This window comes from Penicillium maclennaniae (genome assembly GCF_028827695.1).
Source record: "Penicillium maclennaniae strain IBT 15551 chromosome Unknown utg000007l:1.0-4884863.0:1.0-4888362.0, whole genome shotgun sequence".
NCBI lineage: Eukaryota > Fungi > Ascomycota > Eurotiomycetes > Eurotiales > Aspergillaceae > Penicillium > Penicillium maclennaniae.
The window spans coordinates 3,668,577-3,688,108 of NW_026623219.1; the positions used below are offsets into that span (position 1 = coordinate 3,668,577).

Here is a 19,532-nt window from a genome sequence, read left to right on the forward strand (position 1 = left end):
TCATTCGTTGCTCGTCAAAAGCGCATCGTCAAATAAGTACTTGATGCACGACTTGGCCAAGTTTACGCCAAGTTAGCCTTCGCCTTGAAAGCGAGAAGCAGACCGCTGGTGGAGCTATCGTGGTCACCGCCAGCACCGGAAGTCTCCAGCTCGGCCTGGATCTTCTTGGCCAGGACCTTGCCGAGCTCGACACCCCACTGGTCGAAGGAGTTGATGTTCCAGACGGCACCCTCGGTGAAGGTGACGTGCTCGTAATAGGTGATCAGAGCACCCAGGGTCGAGGGAGTGATCTTCTGGGCCAGAATGGAGGTGGTGGGACGGTTGCCAAGGAATGTCTTGTGCGGAACCAAGTGGTCGGGAGTACCTTCGGCCTTGACCTGTTCGGGGGTCTTACCGACCATCAGGGCCTCAGACTGAGCCAAGAAGTTGGAAGCCAGCATGCGCTGGTGTTTGCCACCCTCGATAGGGTTGTGCGACTCGGCGGCCATGATGAAATCGGCCGGGATCAGCTTGGTGCCCTGATGCAACAGCTGGAAGAAACTGTGCTGGGCGTTGGTGGCGGGCTCACCGAACAAGATGGGACCGGTGGTGTACTTGACGTACTCGCCGGAGCGGGTAATGGCCTTACCGTTGCTCTCCATGGAAAGCTGCTGCAGGTAAGCGGGGAAGCGGTGCAGGTACTGGTCGAAGGGTGCAACCAGGTGAGTCTGGGCGCCGAAGAAGTCGCTGTACCAGACACTCAACAAACCACCGAGAGCGGGAATGTTCTGCTCCAAGGGAGTCTCGCGGAAGTGCTTGTCCATGGCGTGAGCACCCGCCAAGAACTGATGGAAGTTGTCATAGCCGATGTACAGAGCTACGGAGAGACCAATGGCACTCCAGACGGAGTAGCGGCCACCGACCCACGATGCGAAGCCGAACATGTTCTTTTTGTCAATGCCGAACTTGGTAACCTCGGCCTCGTTGGTGGAGAGGGCAACGAAGTGCTTAGCGATCACGGACTCATCCTTAGCTGTCTCGAGGAACCAGCTCTTCGCAGTGTTGGCGTTAGTGCAAGTCTCGGCGGTGGTGAAGGTCTTGGAGGCGATCAGGAAGAGGGTGGTCTCGGGGTTGGAGTTCTTAAGAGCCTCGGCGATGTGAGTGCCATCAATGTTGGATACGAAGTGGAGCTTCATGTCAGGGTGGCCATAGGGCTTCAGGGCCTCGGTAACCATGACGGGACCACTAAGATAATGTCAGATTAAAAGTCCACATCGTGCAGGATGGACTGAAACCTACAGGTCAGAGCCACCAATACCAATGTTGATGATGGTATCGATCTTCTTGCCGGTGTAACCCTTCCACTCACCACTGCGCACCTGCTCGGAGAACTCCTTCATGTGCTCGAGAACGGCGTTGACATCCTCGACAACGCTCTTGCCATCGACCTGCATGGGCTCGTTGGAGGTGTTGCGCAGGGCGGCGTGGTAGACAGCACGGTCCTCAGTGAAGTTGATGTGCTCACCCTTGAACATCTGATCGCGCAGGCCCTCAACATTGGCCTCCTTGGCCAGCTTGACCAACAAAGACAGAGTTTCCTCGGTGAGGAAGTTCTTGGAGAAGTCAAAGAGGATATCCTGGCCATCGACGGTGTTCTTGAAGGTACGGCTGAACTTCTGGAAGCGCTGGGGGTCCTTCTGGAAGTACTCCTTCAGAACAATGTTACGACCCAGGGTGGTGTGGTGCTCCTGGAGCTCCTTCCAGGCATTGAGATCGGAAGCTTGCGCGAAACCCGACATGATGACGAAAGTAATGCTGTGGAATGTGTTAGTGCGGGGCAGCAGCAGAATGCTCTATATTGAGATGGGAACTGACAAGGATGAACGAAGAATTGGGAGAGTATCACTGTATGTGAAGTAAGAAGAGAGAGAGAGAGGAAGCTTGGAAGGAAGAAAACGATGGCGTCAAGGGTCACCGGCGTATTGAGGTCCGATGGAGGGGCCGTGGGGCAAGCATCATCATTGCCGCATTCGGGCCCCGCGGTTCTGCTTCCCAGAGAAAGTTCTGGTCTGGATCCCGTTTGTTGATAATCCAGCTAGACTTGTCTATCTTCTTTTCCTTTTTTATTTTAATTTTCAGCTCATGTGCCCCTGCTATTCTTCAATTGCTGGCCCACTTTTGCGTTTCCAATTTGTTTAACCGGTTTATCCGATGCTGTCCTGGGCACCCGGTGACGGAGCTACCTGGGCTCACTCTACCTTGCGCATCGATCCGGCCCCGGAATGAACCTGCTTCGACTATGATCCCGGAGCTCCGGGCTTCTGTATACCGGACCCTGAGCATCTTGCACTCATATGACCAATTGATCGCAGTCACTCTAGCCCGTGGCTATGGGCCTTTTGCTGGACCCCGACGAAGCCGGATATTCCTTGCCCGGGTCTCTGATTCGGACTGCAGTGCCCCGGATGCTTTTTTCAAGTATCCCCTGTTGATATGCAATGGAAATCATTCCTTTGATCTTCTTGCAGCAGAACCCAGATATTCTCACTTGACCTAAGCTAGGAGTCTCTTGAACTTCTGCAGCTCTGTGCCCAGGCAACTCTTCCGCGGTCTATATGGATACCCTTTGATATTCTGTTCAAAGTATATTTGCAAAAGCTTGTTTGGCGTGTCTAGAATATGTAGTTAATGACCGTCTATGAGACTCACTTTTCAATGGTATCTTCTGGGTCGAAAGGTACTACTACATTATTTGGTGAGTAGAGTAGAAGGCGTGTAAACCGGGACTCTGCCAAGAGCTGCGCACGGACCATCGAAACCCGCAACATCGCAACTTTCTTTCTCCGCGTACTCATTGTAACACGGAGCTTGTGAGATTACCACTATCCGATATTCTACTCATACGATAGTTGGTGCTCATTGCCTGATCATACATCGACGAGATTGCTGCCTTTGAGCTGGTGAGAACGCCTGCATCATGTACAATCCTTACCAACGTAAGTCTTCGCATCACCCATCCTCTGCGCAGGCGCGGGCTTTTTCGCCAGCATGGCCATGTTCTGACCCTCTCTTTAGCGCCTGGCATGTACGGCCAGCCCGACTATGCGGCATACGGCGCACCACCGGGTATGGGTATGTTCGGATCGAATACCTCTTTCCCAAAGTATCACTGATCATGACTGACTAGCCACAGCTCCTCCTCCAGGCATGGCCGCCCCCGGTACCGCTCCTCCTCCTGGCATGCAACAGGCCAATGCGCAGCAGCCTGGGGGCCCCCGAGGCTTCCCAGCGAACTTTCAACCGCCCCCGAATATGCCAAACATCAACTTCTCCGCGCCAGTAATTCGACTGGGCACCTCGGGCCCGGCAAAGCCTGCGGGACAGGACTTTGGTCGTGAACGTGGGTCAGAGAGCGCTGGGCGACGTCCGGGATTGGGGTCAACGAACATGGACAACCACCACAGGTACGATACCATGGCGCAGCTCCAGCCGCCCACGCGGGATGAGATTGTGCGCACACTGTTTGTCGGAGGCATCACGGAGGGATGTGGTGGGGATGATGGAATTGAGCGAATTTTGCGGTCCGCGGGTGGTTTGCGCCGTTGGATTCGCGCCACAGATGCCGACGAGAAGCCTTGCCGATTTGGATTTGCCGAATATGAAAATCCCGAGAGCTTGGAAATCGCTGTCGAAATTCTCAAGGACGTTCAGGTGCCTGTGAAGCGACAGGTCCCACGGAAAGAGGGTGAAGAGCAGCGGGAAGTGGAAAAGAGTACTCTTTTGGTACGTTGGTTGTATTCTGATGGCGTAACACAAAGGACGAAACGACTAATGACTTTAAAGGTTGTGGTAGACGAGAGCACTATGACTTATCTCGAGCAGTTCGAGGCCAACCGAGGCGAACGCGACCCGGAAGAACTGCAGGCTCGCTTCACAGCCGCTAATAACACCCTAACGAACGTTCTGGCGCAACTTTGCAATCCGGTCACCCCTGTCCAGAAGGAAGATGCTTCTGCGCTTGACCGGGAAGGTGATACTGGGATGAGGGATGGCGATGCTCCCACAAAGGATGGAGAGGTGGTCACGATTCCCATTACGGGAGAAGACGAACTGGCAGATATTCCTCCGGAAATGCGCGAGAATGTTGCGAAGGAAATTGCTGCGTTCCGTGAGCGAAGCAACCGTCGGGATACCGAGCGCTTGAGACGCGAGGAGGAGATTGAGTCAATGGAACGTGCTCGTAATGCTGGTGGGCGGAATCGTCTTGCTTCTCCCCCGTCTCTGCTCCCAGTGGCCCAGCTGGTGGCACTAACAACATCCCATTGGGTCCTCGTGGCGCCCCATCGGGTCCTAAGGGATTCGGAGTGCAGATCCCCAAGGATTACCAGAAGGGAGTTTCTTTTGTGAACGGCGGTTCACTTAACGGAGGACTGGCTTATCGTGATCGTGAAGACGAAGATACCGATGCAAGCGACGAGGAACTTGAACGCCGTCGCCAGGCAAAACGCGATGCAGAGCAGGAAAAACAATTCCTTGACCAGGAGCGCCGGTGGCTCAATCGTGAGCGAAGCCGAACAGCCGCCCTGGAGCGTGAGAAGAAGCGAGAAAAAGAGGAAGATGGGAAGTTGCAGGCTGCTCACGACGAGATGGAAGAGCGCCTCCGGGAATGGAATGATGATACCGAAGCTAGCCGTAAGGCAGTTGAGTATTACGCCGATCACGGTGCCTGGCTGCGCAGTCGTGCGGCTTTCCGTGCCCGTGAGGCCAACATGGACGAGGCTGACCGCGCCGCCGAAGAGAGGGAGCTTGCTCAAACCGCCAAGCAACAAGAGCAGGCACGCGGCATGGCCGATGACTTCCTGGCTCGCCAGGCACAGGAACTCGAGAACCGCGTTCCAGAGCCTCGCGAGGAGCCCAAGCGATTCAAATTGTCTCTGGGTGCCGCTGCCCAGAAGGCCCAGGCTGCGACTACGCGCCGCACCGTTGCCGAGGTTGAAGGTCTACTAGAGGATGAGGAAGAGCCCGCCAGTACCACACGCCGCCCTCTGATCCCCATCAAGTTCGACACCGCTGCCGAAGCGGCTGGTCTCTCCGATGAAGAACGAGCCCAGGCAGCTCGCCAACTTGCTGCCGAGATTCCCACCGATAAGGATGGCCTGTGGAAGTGGGATATCAAGTGGGAGTTTGTCGACCAGGCCGTAATCAGCGACCAAATCAAACCCTTTGTGGAGAAGAAGATTGTCGAGTATCTGGGTGTGCAAGAGCAGATGCTGGTCGATCTTGTCGAGGAGCATGTTCGGCAGCATGGCAGGCCCCAGGAGCTGGCCGAGCAGCTGGCAGAGGTGAGTCCATTCCTTGCCCTACTTCTATCTGTGATGATTCACTAACTTTTCTTTCTGTAGGCTCTAGACGAAGAGGCCGAGGTGCTAGTCCGCAAGCTTTGGCGAATGATCATCTTCTTCTCGGAAAGCGAGAAGCGCGGATTGTCGGCATAAATGCAAACACGGACGCAAATGCAAATGCAACGGCACATGCACATGCACATGCAGCCTGTCATGCAAAGGGTAGCTTGCTATACTTAGGGAACCCAAAGTGATGGATGTATGACATTGAAATGCATATCCATACTCTATACCACCAACATCCGTAGTAGTCTTCACCTCAACAAGCCCGTCTGAATCAGGGCTCCGCTAACCCCAGAAACGCGGATTTACTCCGATATCGCAGATCGACCTCTAATTGGTGGAAATACGCATTTCCCAGCCCCGTGCGATTATCCACCAATTAGACTGCGCTATTGCAACGCGGAGTGAGGGGCCTAGGACAACGGCGAGGGAACGTGGGGGGGTCACTTGCTGTCTATATACGGGGCCTACGTCGCAATTACCCAAATTCTCCGGTTATTTCTGTTCTTCTTTCAAAAAAATTCGTCCCCTCTATCCCCCCAGTCCAATATCTTCGTGTGTACACTACCTCTTAGGAAATTTTCTCACCCGCATATTCACCCTGCAATCCCATTGTCGGGCTGTCTGCCATTGAACTTGCGCGGACGCACTCAACCTTGCGCCATTGAATACAAAGCTTGATTTGAATTGAATTGGATTGGTCTTCACCATGGTCAAAATCACCGGCTTCACCACGCGGGACGTGAGGTTCCCAGTACGTCATGCCTCCAACTCGCAAGTTGCGCATTTCTAACGAGCGCAGACCTCCCTCGACAAGACTGGCTCCGATGCCATGAACGCAGCTGGTGACTACTCCTCCGCCTACTGTATTCTGAACACAGATTCCGAGCACACCGGCCACGGCATGGTACGTTGATCAAGTTCATACTGTCGAACCGCAATTGACCGAGACATTCTAGACGTTTACCATCGGCCGCGGTAACGAGATCGTCTGTGCCGCTATCTCTTTGGTGACCCCTCTCGTCGTGGGTAAGGATCTCGACGAGCTCACTGCTGACTGGGGTAAGACCTGGCGCTACCTCGTCTCCGACAGTCAGCTCCGCTGGATCGGTCCCGAGAAGGGCGTCATTCACCTTGCTCTTGGCGCCGTTGTCAATGCCCTCTGGGATCTTCGGGCTAAGACGCTAGGCAAGCCGGTGTGGCGTATTGTTGCTGACATGAGCCCCGAGGAGTTCGTGCGCTGCATTGACTTCCGTTATATCACTGATGCTATCACTCCCGAAGAGGCTATTGAATTGCTCAAGGAGGTTGAGGGTGGTAAGCAGCAGCGTATCAAGGAGGCCGAAGCTAGCCAGGCTGTTCCTGCCTATACTACTAGTGCTGGGTGGTTGGGATATGGTGAAGATAAGCTGAAGAGGTTGTTGAAGGAGAGTGTCGAGCAGGGATATAAGCATTTCAAGTTGAAGGTTGGCGGGAACCTGGAGGACGATAAGAATCGGTTGAGGATTGCTCGCGAGGCTATTGGATATGACAAGGGCAATATCCTGATGGTGGACGCGAACCAGGTTTGTTTGAAAGATCACGCTGCACCAGTTGGGAGACTAACATGGGATGTCTAATAGGTCTGGTCCGTCCCTGAGGCTATCACCTGGATGCAAGAGCTTGCCCAGTTCAAGCCCTGGTTCATTGAGGAGCCTACCTCCCCCGATGACATCCTTGGTCATGCCGCTATCAAGAAGGCCCTTGAGAACACACCTCACGGTACCATTGGGGTTGCCACTGGCGAGATGTGCCAGAACCGCGTCGTCTTCAAGCAGCTGCTTCAAGCCGGTGCTCTGACCGTGCTTCAGGCCGATGCATGCCGTGTTGGTGGCGTGAACGAGGTCCTGGCCATTCTGCTTTTGGCTCGCAAGTTCGGTGTCCCCATCGTGCCCCACTCTGGTGGTGTTGGTCTGCCCGAATACACTCAGCACTTGAGCACAATCGACTATGTTGTTGTCAGTGGGAAGAAGAGTGTCTTGGAGTACGTGGACCATCTGCACGAGCACTTCGTTCACCCGTCTAGTGTCAAGGATGGATACTATGTCACCCCTATGGAGCCTGGCTATAGTGTTGAGATGAAGGCCGAGAGCATGGATGCCTTCGCGTTCCCCGGTGAGAAAGGCAAGAGCTGGTGGCAGTCCGAAGAGGCGAAGAGCATTATCGATGGCCCTCGGGTGATTTAAACTTCCTCTATATCTATGTCCTTTATGTTGTTCATGTCCATAGCTGTTTAGAAATATTCACATTTTTCCAAGCTATTTTTTTTCAGATATATGTGGAGTTTTTTTTTTTCATTGGGTATAAGATGCCGTATCTCAGGCAGACTGCGGTGGAGGTGGTGCAGTTGGGTGTATGGTACATAAGATAGGCTTACGCCATGATAAGGTAGGTAGTAGCCTTAGAAGTACAATGAAAAGACACGAAGAGACCGAACGAGATCATCTGACGCAATTTGCGAATGTTCGGTCTTACTTCTCCGCGAACAAACTCGCAGCAGGCGACGCAAGTGGTAATGGACACGCATATTAAGCATGGAAAGATGTAGCTCATCGCCACTGAATACCGAAAAGCTTCAGGGAGCTCGCTACGCTCGGTCTCTCTGAGGCCTTCTCCAGAATAATGCGAGAGTGGCCCTTGACGTCAAGAGCAAGGAGCTGATACTCCAACTCGTTCTTGTCCAAATGCTTGATCATATGCACATGGACAACACCTGAGTTGAGAGGCCCTTCAACCTAATTGATTATCAGTGTGATTCGGTCAAGTAAGAGCTTGGTTGCACGTACATGGAAATTCATCCGAAGGTGCTCGCGACCTAAGCGGTCTTTCTCATGAGTAGTCCTGGATTCACTTGTCAGATTCTCGATCCCGGAATTCTTCTAAGATAGAGGAAAATAGCGTACGCAATAGGTCGGCTTCTGGCCCATCGGCTGTTGGTATTTTCACCGTATGCCTTGATTTCTCGTCGGTCACCGAGAAGCTTGGTACACCGGGGATCCTCCTTGATGCGCTCGACTGCCTTCTCGAACTGCCATGTCCCGCTGTTTGGCGAAAAGACCTCTTGGTATAAAAGTGTGAAGACACCGCCCTATGGTCCACGTTGTTAGTTTGCATCTGCTCATGCAAGATCTCAGTGAGTGGGGTATTGGCGCGTACTGTAAGGACCACACCTGCGATCACGATCACAAAGTTGAAGGACTGCTGTGTTGCTCGTGCGACCTTCTCTCGTCCACTTAAATCGCCCCATGCATATCGTCCATCATCCGACAAGACTGTAACGCTCCTCCTCTTCGGTTTAAGGCCGTCGCCGAAGTTCCCTTGGGTGGCGTACAGTCTGGTAATTTCAGAGACGGTCCGGAGGGAGGCCGGAGCGCCGACTGAGGCTCGAGGTAGCGCACGCAGAGCGTGGTGGTTCATGGCGACAGGAGATGTGATGAACCCCAGATTAAATCGTCCGATCGTCAACTCATCGAGGGTCGATAACGATAGCAGCTCACGTGCGGGCAAAGTTACAGTACGGTATATTTGCAGCTGATGCTCCACCGCCGGGTTGGGGGTTCGCCGCAGAATCCAAAAATACAGGCACTTGAGTGTCCACGTTCGCCATTCCCGACCGTCTCGTCTGCCACCTCCCCTGACTTTCCTCGACCTCGCCAATCATGAGTGCCTCCAAGGCGCAGTCTCAAAAGATCTTTGAGAAACTGAAGCTAAAGCCCGCAAACAAGGTGCGCAACTTTCATTTTTTACTGCCTACTGCCCCCCCGACTCCAGAGTCACCCCGCCTCCGTCTCCGGCGTGTTTTGGTCATTGTTCGCTAACACCTTTCTCGCGGGTAGGTATGCTTCGATTGCAATTCTAAGAACCCGACCTGGTCGTCGGTGCCTTTTGGGATCTATCTGTGCCTTGATTGCTCCGCCCACCATCGCAACCTCGGTGTTCACATCTCCTTTGTTCGCTCGACGAATCTCGATCGTATGTATCCCCTGGCGCGTTTGTCTTGATTGTCTCATCCACCGAAGAATGGAGGCTGATGCTTTCTTTCCAGAGTGGCAATGGGAACAACTGCGAGTGATGAAGGTTGGCGGAAATGAGTCTGCGACCAAGTATTTCCAATCACACGGAGGATCCGCGGCCTTGGCCAGCAAGGACAGCAAGGTCAAGTATACATCCAATGCGGCAGTCAAATATAAGGAGGAACTCAAGAGGCGAGCTGCGGCGGATGCGCAACAGTAAGATCCCATAATTGGTTGTTTGTTTTGAGATGCTGACAACGTCATAACATAGGTACCCCGAAGAGGTTGTCATTACCGATATTCCTGCTGGCACTCCGTCCGACGGCTCGGCCACCCCTGCCGGTGAAGACGATGATTTCTTCTCCTCCTGGGACAAGCCGTCAATCAAGCGCCCCAGCAACCCTCCGTCTCGTACTGGAACGCCACCCGTCGTAAGCCGAACTGGTTCCCCCTTCCTGAACGCGGGCAATGCGAACGGTTCGCGCTCGAAGTCGCCTCTATCCGCGTCTGAGGAGAAGGCTGCCTCCCCTGCCCCGACCGCTATTCGTCCTTCCTCTGCCACTCGGAAGACAACCGCCGCTAGCGGTGCTGCGAAGAAGAGCGTGCTGGGAGCCAAGAAGGTTCCTAAGCTCGGAGCGAAGAAGGTGACCGCTGCAGATATCGATTTCGAGGAGGCTGAGCGTAAGGCCAAGGAGGAGGCAGAGCGCATCGAGAAACTCGGATACGACCCCGAAGCCGAGCAGGCTGAGGCTGAGGCGGCCAAGACCACTGCTTCTACCACCACAATCACATCTCCCACTCCCATCAGCCCGAGCCGCGGCGGATTCGGTGCTACCAGCAACGAGCGCAACTCGAACGATGTCGAGCGATTGGGTATGGGTATGGGAAGACTTGGGTTCGGTCAGGTGTCGAAGCCTCCCGCTCCTAAGAAGCTTGGCTTCGGCGCTGTTGCTCCTGCCAAGTCTGCTGCTGAAGGTAAATTGTCGAGGTCACTAAAATTTTCACAAGTTGCTAAACCGTAAATTAGAGGAGGAGCTTGCCCAGACAAGAACTCGATTTGGCACCCAAAAGGGTATCTCGTCCGATGAGTTCTTCGGCCGTGATCGCTTCGATCCTGCTGCGCAGGCCGAAGCCAAGTCACGTCTCCAGAACTTCGATGGCGCGACTTCGATCTCTAGCAATGCCTACTTCGGCCGGCCCGAGGATGACGTTTCAGCGATGGATGACGGCTACGGAGATATGGAGGCTGCCGCCAAGGACTTTGTCCGCCGCTTCGGTATCACCGCTGGTGACGATATTGAGAACTTGTCTCATCTTGTCGGTGAAGGAGCCACGAAGCTACAAGGTACGGAAATTTCCATTGCTCACACCGTGTGTCTGGCTAACGAATCCCAGGTGCTATCCGCAACTACCTGAACAACTAAATTTGGCATACCCTCGGATCTCAGTTCTATCGTATCAATACTTAGCAAGCCCATTGATCCCTTCCCGTGATGCGTCACGGATATTCATTTCACACTCACCGTCATATTATTCCAACCCCTTTTCTGTTATCCCCATCTGCATCGATGAGTGGCAGTTGAGCAACAAAATTGGTTGAGATTGCTGCCTGGCATGGTGGACGCATTTTTTGCAACACGTTTTACTTTTGTTTGTTTTCTTGGTAGAATTTGAGTTTAATGAGAAAATCTATGAATACTTATGTTTCCTGATCGCTTTGTATAATCGAAGACAAAATGCACGACGTAGCAGAATTAGAAGAACAATGCTAAAATCCACGAACTTTTCAAAAAGTCTAGGACCTGAGGTTACATTGGCCAAGAATCATAAGTCCAACTCGGACATAACCTCGGTCCAAGCAGACCGAATGATTTGATGATAATGTAATCCGTCCCATCACAACTCCATGCCTATACACCAAGCAATATGTAAACTCCATGATGAATGAAGAAACAATACAACCCACCTCATACAATGTTGAAAAAATCAAAAGCCACGGGCTTGAATCCATGAACAACCACTCACTCAACACGATAAATAGCATCCGCCACCCTAGCGGCCTGCCACATTTCATGCACATCATGCACTCGGACAATATCCGCTCCGCCCGCAACACTCGCCGTGACGGTAGCAGCCGTTCCCCAAACACGTTCACGGGCAGTCTTCACGCCAGTGATATGCCCAATGAACCGCTTTCGACTCGGTCCCATCAGCCAAGGAAGATACTCCAGCCCTTCGGCGGCACGCAGCTTCGGTAGCTCACGCAGGACCTCCAGGTCCTCGGGCTGATTCTTTGCAAACCCAAGACCGGGATCGAGAATAATGCGCCAGCGTCGAATACCGGCCTCTTCGGCGGCGACGATGCGCTCGCGTAGCTCGGAGACTCCCCCGGGATGACCCCGTTGGGATAGTCCACTAGGGTGGTCATGGTCTGCGGTGTTCCACGCATGTGCATTAAGATAATAGTCTTGTTGATCCGTGCTGCTGTGCTCAGCATGTCGGGATCGAGGGTTCCAGCTGAGACATCGTTGATGATATCTGCACCGGCGGCACAAGCTGCTTCGGCCACGCCGGCACGGTACGTATCGATACTGATGGCGATGTGTGCCGCTTCGGGAATGTTGGCCCGGATGTGTTTGATTGCAGGGACGACGCGGGCAATCTCCTCGTCTGCACCCACGGGGGTTGAGCCTGGGCGAGTACTTTCTCCACCGATGTCGATGATTGTCGCGCCTTGAGCGATGAAAGTGCGTACAGTCTCGGTAATGTAGGTCATGTCATGAGGGGAGTGTTTGCCTCCGTCGGAAAAGGAGTCTGGGGTTAGATTTAAGATGGCCATGACGTGAGTGCAGCGCTTTGGATCCGTTGCATGCAAAGTTGGGAAGTTCGGCGAGATTGGGGTTGTTGAAAAAGGAGATGGCGATGGTGGGGAAGAGATCGAAGGTATTCACTATATGTTTGTGTGTTCTTGTCTGGTTGAGGTGGGCGTTCGTGGGGAATCAATCTGGGGATAGGTTAGGCCCTCCTCTAGGGATATCCATGTATATGGTTGAGACACACTGGCAGAGAGGCCGGAGAACGAAGTCTCGTTCCAGCATGAGGTTGTGCGGAACATTGAGACGCTCGTGGGAGAAGACCTCTTGATCATACAACAAGATGTCCAGATCGATGGAGCGTGGACCCTTGTCGATAAGCTTCTTTCTACCCAGCTCCATCTCGATGGATTGAAGGGCATTCAATAGCTGCATTGGCTCAAGAGTCGTTTCAACCTGATAGCTGTTAATAATGCAGTTATTACATTCGTTGAATACAAACTTGCCTCGCAGACTCCGTTCATGAATGGTGCTTGGTCCAGCACATACATAGGCTCTGTCTCAAAGAGTGAGCTGGTTCGCTTGACCTTGATATTGGCTCGGTCCAGCTCCAGACACGCCGTTTCGATCATTTCAATGCGGTCTCCGACATTACTACCCAGCGCAATAAAGGCCCGATGGGGGACAGGGCTGCTCCGTTCTGGATTCATGTTTTCGGCCAAAAGCGTCCCTTGCCCGCAAGAAAACCTCCTCGCGTGAGCATTCGAGTCTGACAGCGGGGTTAAACGCTTGAATCGGCCAACCTCTAGACACGAGGGTGAAATGTCGCGCTTCCCCATAGAGTAGTACCCTAACGAACTTTAGTTTCAGAGTCTCTAATGGCTGTGTAGAAGACAGGAGATATAAGAAATGCCTGTCCCGCATTTTTTGACGATACAGATACATGACCGGTACGCCCGTTACGGAAATGCAGGGAGCAACCTACTCAAGCTCGCGAACGAAGTGTTACTTTAAGTGAATGTTAGCTGCAATCACTTTTCTCTATTGGTCATTTGGCACTTACCACTTCGTCCAGGTTCTATCGGAAGTCCAATTCCCATGCAACGCGGTCCAAGGACCCGACAAACAGGAAAACTTCCTAGCTGATCTCAGTGCCCTCAATGGAAATGTGGTATTTCGAACACAAGACCATGGTGATGGCCCTAGGCAACTAGCCACTTGTGAGCTCATCCTTGTGTCGAAACGTCGTAGATTGGTGTGAGGCGAGTGTACCACAAGGTAAGTCGCGTGGACGTCAGGTGAGTGAGTGCCTTGATGCCTTGGTGCTTGTGTGCCTGAAAAACACGGTGTGCAACAGTCATGCAACGGCAATCGATGCGGGCCCCGCAGGCAGATGGGCCTCGGCTCGTTGTGATTGTACCGAGTAACCTGTGCCTTTAAAGGGTGTCCGCTTTCCCCGGATTCCTTTTTCTCCTCATCACACCCAAAAATGGCTTCTCCTCGTATGTTTGTTTCTCACTTTGGGCCTGATAGCTGCTAACCATCAACAGAAGTTATCCGTACCCCCATCACTGATCTGCTCAAGATCAACCACCCAGTTCTGCTGGCTGGTATGAACGTGGCCGCCGGCCCCAAGCTGGCGGCTGCGGTCACCAACGCGGGTGGCCTGGGTGTCATCGGTGGTGTTGGCTACACTCCTGAGATGCTCAAGGAGCAGATCGCTGAGCTTAAGAGCTTCCTGCACGATAAGAACGCTCCTTTCGGTGTCGACCTGCTCCTCCCCCAGGTCGGTGGCTCTGCCCGCAAGACCAAGTAAGTTTACATTGAAATACTTTCGCGAGACTTGTGATTGACCATATCCCTCGCCCTTAGCTACGACTACACTAAAGGCAAGCTGAATGAGCTCGTTGAAATCATCATCCAGGAGGGTGCGAAGCTCTTCGTCTCCGCCGTCGGTGTTCCCCCCAAGGCTGTTGTTGATCGCCTGCACGGTGCCGGTATCCTCACCATGAACATGATCGGTCACCCCAAGCACGTGAAGAAGTGCCTTGATGTCGGCGTCGATATCATTTGCGCTCAGGGTGGCGAGGGCGGTGGCCACACCGGTGATGTCCCCACCACTATTCTCATTCCCACCGTTGCCAAGCTGGTCCAGGGCCACAAGAGCCCTCTGACCGGCCAGCCTGTCCAGGTCATTGCTGCCGGTGGCTTGTATAACGGTAACTCCGTCGCTGCTGCTCTCATGCTTGGCGCCTCGGCTGTCTGGATCGGTACCCGCTTTATCCTGTCTGATGAGGCTGGTGCTCCCAAGGCTCACCAGGAGGCCGTCCGTACCGCTGGTTTCGAGGATAACATTCGTACTATCATCTTCACTGTATGGCTTCAGCATACCCCCAAAGCTTCACGTGATATACCTGCTAACATTTGTACTAGGGCCGTCCCCTCCGTGTCCGCAAGAACCCTTATATTTTGAACTGGGAGGAGAACCGCGCCGAGGAGATTAAGCAGCTTACTGCTAAGGGTGTCATTCCAGTCGAGCACGACATGGAGAACCTGCCCGATGACGTTGATGATGAGACCCTCGACAACGCCCGTCCCTTCCTCATGGGTAAGGTGTCTGCTGTCGTTAACGAGAAGAAGTCCGCCAAGGCTATCGTCGACGAGCTCGTACATGACGCTGCTGCCCTCCTTAAGAAGGGTAACCAGATGGTCTCTAAGCTGTAAATAATGATATCTTTTTTTTTCCTCGCGCATAGCTTGGTCCGATGTGACTAGTCTAATATAACGATCAAAACACTTGGTCGATTGCATTTATACTTCTGCGGATATATATGTCGTTAGTACAGAAAAGATTTCTACGTTGCTTACTGTTCCCGAGACCGGGGTCCAACCCATATAACCGAGACAAATTCGAAACCAGCTATTTTCAATGGCATATGCAAATGGGCCAACCACTCATGTCGCAGTTCTTTCCAATCTAAAATCAGCTGTCGGCTCGTACGTCTTCACAAAATCCACAGACTGACTCAAAAGAGGAGAAATGACAGGTCTTGCACTGTTACTGACTGCAATCGTCCGAAAGATACAGCCATAACTTCTTGACCCGGGAAAAGAAGTGCATGATCATTCTCAGAGATGACGTACATTTAATGAAGATCAGGGCTCATGAGCGACTGCCTCTCCAAATACCGCACGGGAAGAACGCGTGAGCTTAGATAAAGACTTCTTTTGATCCTCCATCGAGAGATTATGATAGACCGCTAGCTCTTCTTTTAACTATCGACAGCACCGACCGAGTTCCATTATCGGATGGGCCCACTCAGTCCGGAAGCGAGCTCTGACCTCGCGCCCATAACACTTGTGCATGAGGAGTTATGCAACTTCGATTTTGCGTTCGTCCAGGTAGCTTCAGCACCCGGGGATCCATCCATGGGACCCAATATGCCGAGGAAGACTCATCACTGAACATTCTGAAGCAATCGGCGGGCGATGTGTTATTAGCTCATGTTTGATAGTTGAGTGGTCTTCCGTCCAGTACATTCTGCTTCCGATATATATCCGCTAGTTGCATCCGGACCGACAAATAGACTTTGTTGCCACAAAAGCGATTGTGGGGATGCGGGATCAGTGAAGTGGCTGGGGACCTCGGACGATCTTCGGGGTATCGGGACGTCGAATTATATGACGGTGAGCTGGAGCTTGATTGATTTTGTATGCCAAGTGGGTTTTCTGATGTATTTGCTCAAGCAAAGGCATGAAAAATTACGCTGGATCGCGCGAGGACTGTGATTCCGATGAGGTTCTTGGATGCGTGCAAGATGCGGTGGGCACGCAAGGCTCACTTGATGATCTCAATGTCTTCTCAATGCTCGAATGCCTTCTTCTTCGCAATGTGAATCGCTAAAAGTGGCTTCTGAGCCGATAGATCTCCATTGAAGTAATGTGCCAGTACCATGAGAGTCTGGAGCAGCTTCTTGAGAGGCTATACCGCCTAGGGCTTAATCCGATTGGCAACTCTTTGTATCCGTTTCTGTTAAGAGCAAGGCGACGAGCGAGCTCAAAATGAAAGCTCATTGACTAACAGATGACATAATCAAGCTTCCTAGTTCACTTGATGGGCAATCGTAAGTGCAAGACCTGTTGGGGGGGGCGGGGGGGGGGTCCCCTTCAATGGTTCAGGAAAGAAGCACTTGTGGCGCGCAGAGTGTTTTGGGGCTCGTCTGTGTCGACAATCTCGGTCAATGAGGCGAGAGATTGTTCTATCAACAGTAGATCATGCGCAAGGCTGTTTGAATTGGTATTTTGAGGTTGACGAACCCTGGGAATGAATGGAGAAGCGATGATACTAACGAGGTGAAGCAAACTTGTCAGTCCCAATGCCACGGTATCAACTACCCCAGAGATACTGACTCTGTGAAGTCGTTTTCAACCCCAGTTGTGAAGTCCGAAGTTCCAGAAATCTCAAATCTCGCCGACGGTTTAAGTACGCATCGTTAAGGCATTATGTATGGACATACGGTCTCCAGTCAACTGTACACAGCAGCCACCCAGAGTCACCATTTATCGTCGAATGGAGAGGTCCTCTTTATGATTCAGACCACTGGTCACACCGCTATCATTGAAAGACTCGGCCCCTGATGGCTCTGTGACCAAAGGCCACACTGACGGAAAGCCACAGAAAGACTGTACATGTGGTGGTTGAGAATATGTCGAGAATGGATCGTACGAAGTGACTGGTGGTGATAGAGTTCGCATCGACAGCGACGAAGGAAACGCGAAAAAGGAATGTGAAGACGGAGGTATACGTATCGAAAGGATATAAGAGTCAATCTAGAATTCAGTGAGAAACATCTGACTCCGTAGCCAGATCTTGTTAGTGCATTTGAGAAGAAGACACCGATCAGACTCAACCCGTCGAATGACGCATTCCCATCAACACTCATAGATACCTTCTCGAGCACCATATCGCGATTCAAACTAGAAGAACACCATCGGTGCAACTTCCTTCATCCGTTGACCAGGCTGATACCCCTTCTATGGTGCCCAGATACGATTGACTACGAATCTACTGCTCTAATCGAGGGAGGTGGAGGACAGTGGGCGAGTTGAAACAACTCCGCCGCATATCCCACCCCCTTATATTTATCAATTAGCGGCTTGCGCGCTTGAATCTCAAACTAACATCCTTGCTTTCTCTATCAAGAGTCTCCTATCATCACGTTCTAGCTTTCTAAACATCTGCCATCCGATAACGAAGGACCGATCCGTTTGACTTCATCCAGGTAGGATAGGCAAGCGAAGTTAGGATATTCGATTTGAGTGATCCACAAAAATACCTGAGGAGTGCAAGGCTCCGAGACTTTGCATAGAGGGGAGTGCTACAATTTCTAGAGTCCTTCCTCCATGATTGATGTGGCTCTTTGTTACGGTTGCAAGCATGGATTTGGTTGAGCATGGACATGCCAAGGGCTCCGGTCTCGGGCGCTGCTCATAGACCGAGGCAATTAGGAATACGTATGATTCACAAATGTGCCCTCTGCGGAACGTCTCACCTCGCTAGCAAGCTGGCAATAACCGGAACCCGGTGGGCACGAGAAGGCCCGAGATACTTTACTCTCTCGTGATGGGACGAGATGAGGGAGAAGAATACGATGCAATCGCACATAGAAGTCATTGTCGAGAATATTGATCTTGCAACTCAAGTGGAATACTGTAAGAGGTCCAATTGACTGGTAGAATCGCTATAGATGTATCTACAAAGTACCGGTATAGTACCCTAGCTGGTCAATCTCCCAGCCAAGAACCACAAGCATTATTCACGAAGTAGAGTCATTCCAAGCGATTCACAAATCCGTCCGCTGCGTCCCGCATGAATCATGACCGGTTCTTTGGTGCAATGACAAAGGCAGTTCAGTTAATTCCGGGGATTACTCGCAGTGACCGCCGCTCGGGTTTGGAGCAGACCGAACAAGTCCGCAGATCGTAATCCAGCCCCACGAAGTCTGATAGCATAACACTGGTTCTTCGGAGGACTCCGAAACCTGCAGTCTCAGGACATACCACAATTGGGACTATAGAGGCACATTTGTAGCCTCCCAGAAAAGAAAAAAGCCAAATGCAGAACGCAAATTGGTCAAGCTGAGGGGTTCCGAGGTCAATTTGGTATCAATACGTAACCGAGAGGAGCCATAGCAATAGAGGTGGATTGAAGTGCCTAACGCTAGCTCATTACACAAAGGGATCTTTCAGCAAATCCGGGGATGGACCCGATCGCACCAATGGTGGATGCAACGGTGATCCCCGCTACCGCATGGGAAATGGAAATTGGGGCCGCAGGATCTATGGGGCGCAAATATCAGAGCATTGAGAGTCGAGATGGGTGTGTACTGGTCACTGTGGGCGATATCACCAGTTGGGTGGTGACCCTGCATGATCGCGAAAGAGGAGACCCACCACGGTTCAACCTGCCAAATCCAGATCCGACGACACAGAAACCCTGCATGATGGTCGTCATGGCCTGCCTAGTTTCAATAGGACTCCTCCATGGGTTCGGTATGCCCCGTGGGCTTAAGCTCTATGGGCACAGATGGGACGAGGGTCTTGTCACACCTGCTGTCGCCACGGGCGAGATAAAGTTAGGAGATGTTCCCCGCACGGACTAGGGGCTCAGGTGGAATTAGGATAGGGCAGATAGAGTGGAAGATTCAACGCATATCGGCGTCCCCCGTCTGACAGGGATTGAAAGGCATCGAAAGCTTACTGAATGACAAGCATAGGTCAAGAAGCTGGGCGCAGGGGCCAATAACGCGAGAACCAAAGCCATAGATAAACAGATAGTGAAGGTAATGTCAATTCCATCACGGGCGTATCACGACTCGACTCTTATCGGGAGGTCCGAGGTCCGACCCACGGTTGTTATTGGAAGCGAGGGCAGAGAAAACCGGAGCGAGCCACTTGGCGCCAAATCAAGCCGACTGAAACCTCGGGCTACTGATAAGCTAAGGCCTACCATAGCGCGCCATTATTGGGTATCTTGGCCTCTAGAGTGGGGCCAAAGGCTTGTCATTTGCTTCTTTCCAGAATTTCTCGCCGGGGTCCACGCGACAGACGCTATCTTCTTGCCACACTTGTGGGGCGACGCGCACTGTAGAAATTTTGTCGCGACTATATAGCATGCTGGACGGCCGGTGGAGCTCAAGAAAAAAAAAAGATGTGACTGTTCGGACTCCTTCGCTTCTCTCATTCAAATTTGACCTTTGGGTTACCTTTTGGGTTACCAAAGA

At 52.3% G+C, this 19,532-nt stretch overlaps 8 protein-coding genes across 8 annotated transcripts; 5 read left to right on the plus strand and 3 right to left on the minus strand.

The window, feature by feature from the left end:
• Positions 1-62: 62 nt before the first annotated feature.
• Positions 63-1,778, minus strand: N7477_008593 (glucose-6-phosphate isomerase; the record flags this gene model as incomplete). The annotated part of the gene is made up of 2 exons (XM_056970256.1): positions 63-1,224; positions 1,279-1,778. The coding sequence occupies 2 exons, from the start codon at positions 1,776-1,778 to the stop codon at positions 63-65; spliced, it is 1,662 nt and encodes a 553-aa protein (XP_056820288.1).
• Positions 1,779-2,956: 1,178 nt separating this feature from the next.
• N7477_008594 (uncharacterized protein) lies at positions 2,957-5,474 on the plus strand (the record flags this gene model as incomplete). The annotated part of the gene is made up of 6 exons (XM_056970257.1): positions 2,957-2,975; positions 3,055-3,111; positions 3,167-3,762; positions 3,823-4,228; positions 4,279-5,321; positions 5,382-5,474. 6 exons carry the CDS (start codon positions 2,957-2,959, stop codon positions 5,472-5,474), a joined length of 2,214 nt encoding a protein of 737 aa, XP_056820289.1.
• Positions 5,475-6,093: 619 nt separating this feature from the next.
• On the plus strand, positions 6,094-7,609 carry N7477_008595 (L-fuconate dehydratase; the record flags this gene model as incomplete). Its single annotated transcript, XM_056970258.1, has 4 exons — positions 6,094-6,138; positions 6,187-6,291; positions 6,344-6,949; positions 7,007-7,609. The coding sequence occupies 4 exons, from the start codon at positions 6,094-6,096 to the stop codon at positions 7,607-7,609; spliced, it is 1,359 nt and encodes a 452-aa protein (XP_056820290.1).
• A 363-nt stretch (positions 7,610-7,972) lies between these two features.
• tim21 lies at positions 7,973-8,840 on the minus strand (the record flags this gene model as incomplete). The annotated part of the gene is made up of 4 exons (XM_056970259.1): positions 7,973-8,158; positions 8,210-8,264; positions 8,327-8,511; positions 8,580-8,840. 4 exons carry the CDS (start codon positions 8,838-8,840, stop codon positions 7,973-7,975), a joined length of 687 nt encoding a protein of 228 aa, XP_056820291.1.
• A 242-nt stretch (positions 8,841-9,082) lies between these two features.
• On the plus strand, positions 9,083-10,860 carry N7477_008597 (ADP-ribosylation factor GTPase-activating protein; the record flags this gene model as incomplete). The annotated part of the gene is made up of 6 exons (XM_056970260.1): positions 9,083-9,148; positions 9,260-9,395; positions 9,469-9,652; positions 9,708-10,411; positions 10,464-10,781; positions 10,832-10,860. The coding sequence occupies 6 exons, from the start codon at positions 9,083-9,085 to the stop codon at positions 10,858-10,860; spliced, it is 1,437 nt and encodes a 478-aa protein (XP_056820292.1).
• A 597-nt stretch (positions 10,861-11,457) lies between these two features.
• Positions 11,458-12,959, minus strand: N7477_008598 (folic acid synthesis protein; the record flags this gene model as incomplete). The annotated part of the gene is made up of 5 exons (XM_056970261.1): positions 11,458-11,727; positions 11,778-12,250; positions 12,388-12,440; positions 12,497-12,712; positions 12,799-12,959. The coding sequence occupies 5 exons, from the start codon at positions 12,957-12,959 to the stop codon at positions 11,458-11,460; spliced, it is 1,173 nt and encodes a 390-aa protein (XP_056820293.1).
• Positions 12,960-13,738: 779 nt separating this feature from the next.
• Positions 13,739-14,973, plus strand: N7477_008599 (nitronate monooxygenase; the record flags this gene model as incomplete). The annotated part of the gene is made up of 4 exons (XM_056970262.1): positions 13,739-13,751; positions 13,800-14,061; positions 14,122-14,623; positions 14,683-14,973. The coding sequence occupies 4 exons, from the start codon at positions 13,739-13,741 to the stop codon at positions 14,971-14,973; spliced, it is 1,068 nt and encodes a 355-aa protein (XP_056820294.1).
• Positions 14,974-18,527: 3,554 nt separating this feature from the next.
• N7477_008600 (uncharacterized protein) lies at positions 18,528-18,911 on the plus strand (the record flags this gene model as incomplete). The annotated part of the gene is made up of 1 exon (XM_056970263.1): positions 18,528-18,911. The coding sequence occupies one exon, from the start codon at positions 18,528-18,530 to the stop codon at positions 18,909-18,911; it is 384 nt and encodes a 127-aa protein (XP_056820295.1).
• Between the last annotated feature and the right edge of the window lie 621 nt (positions 18,912-19,532).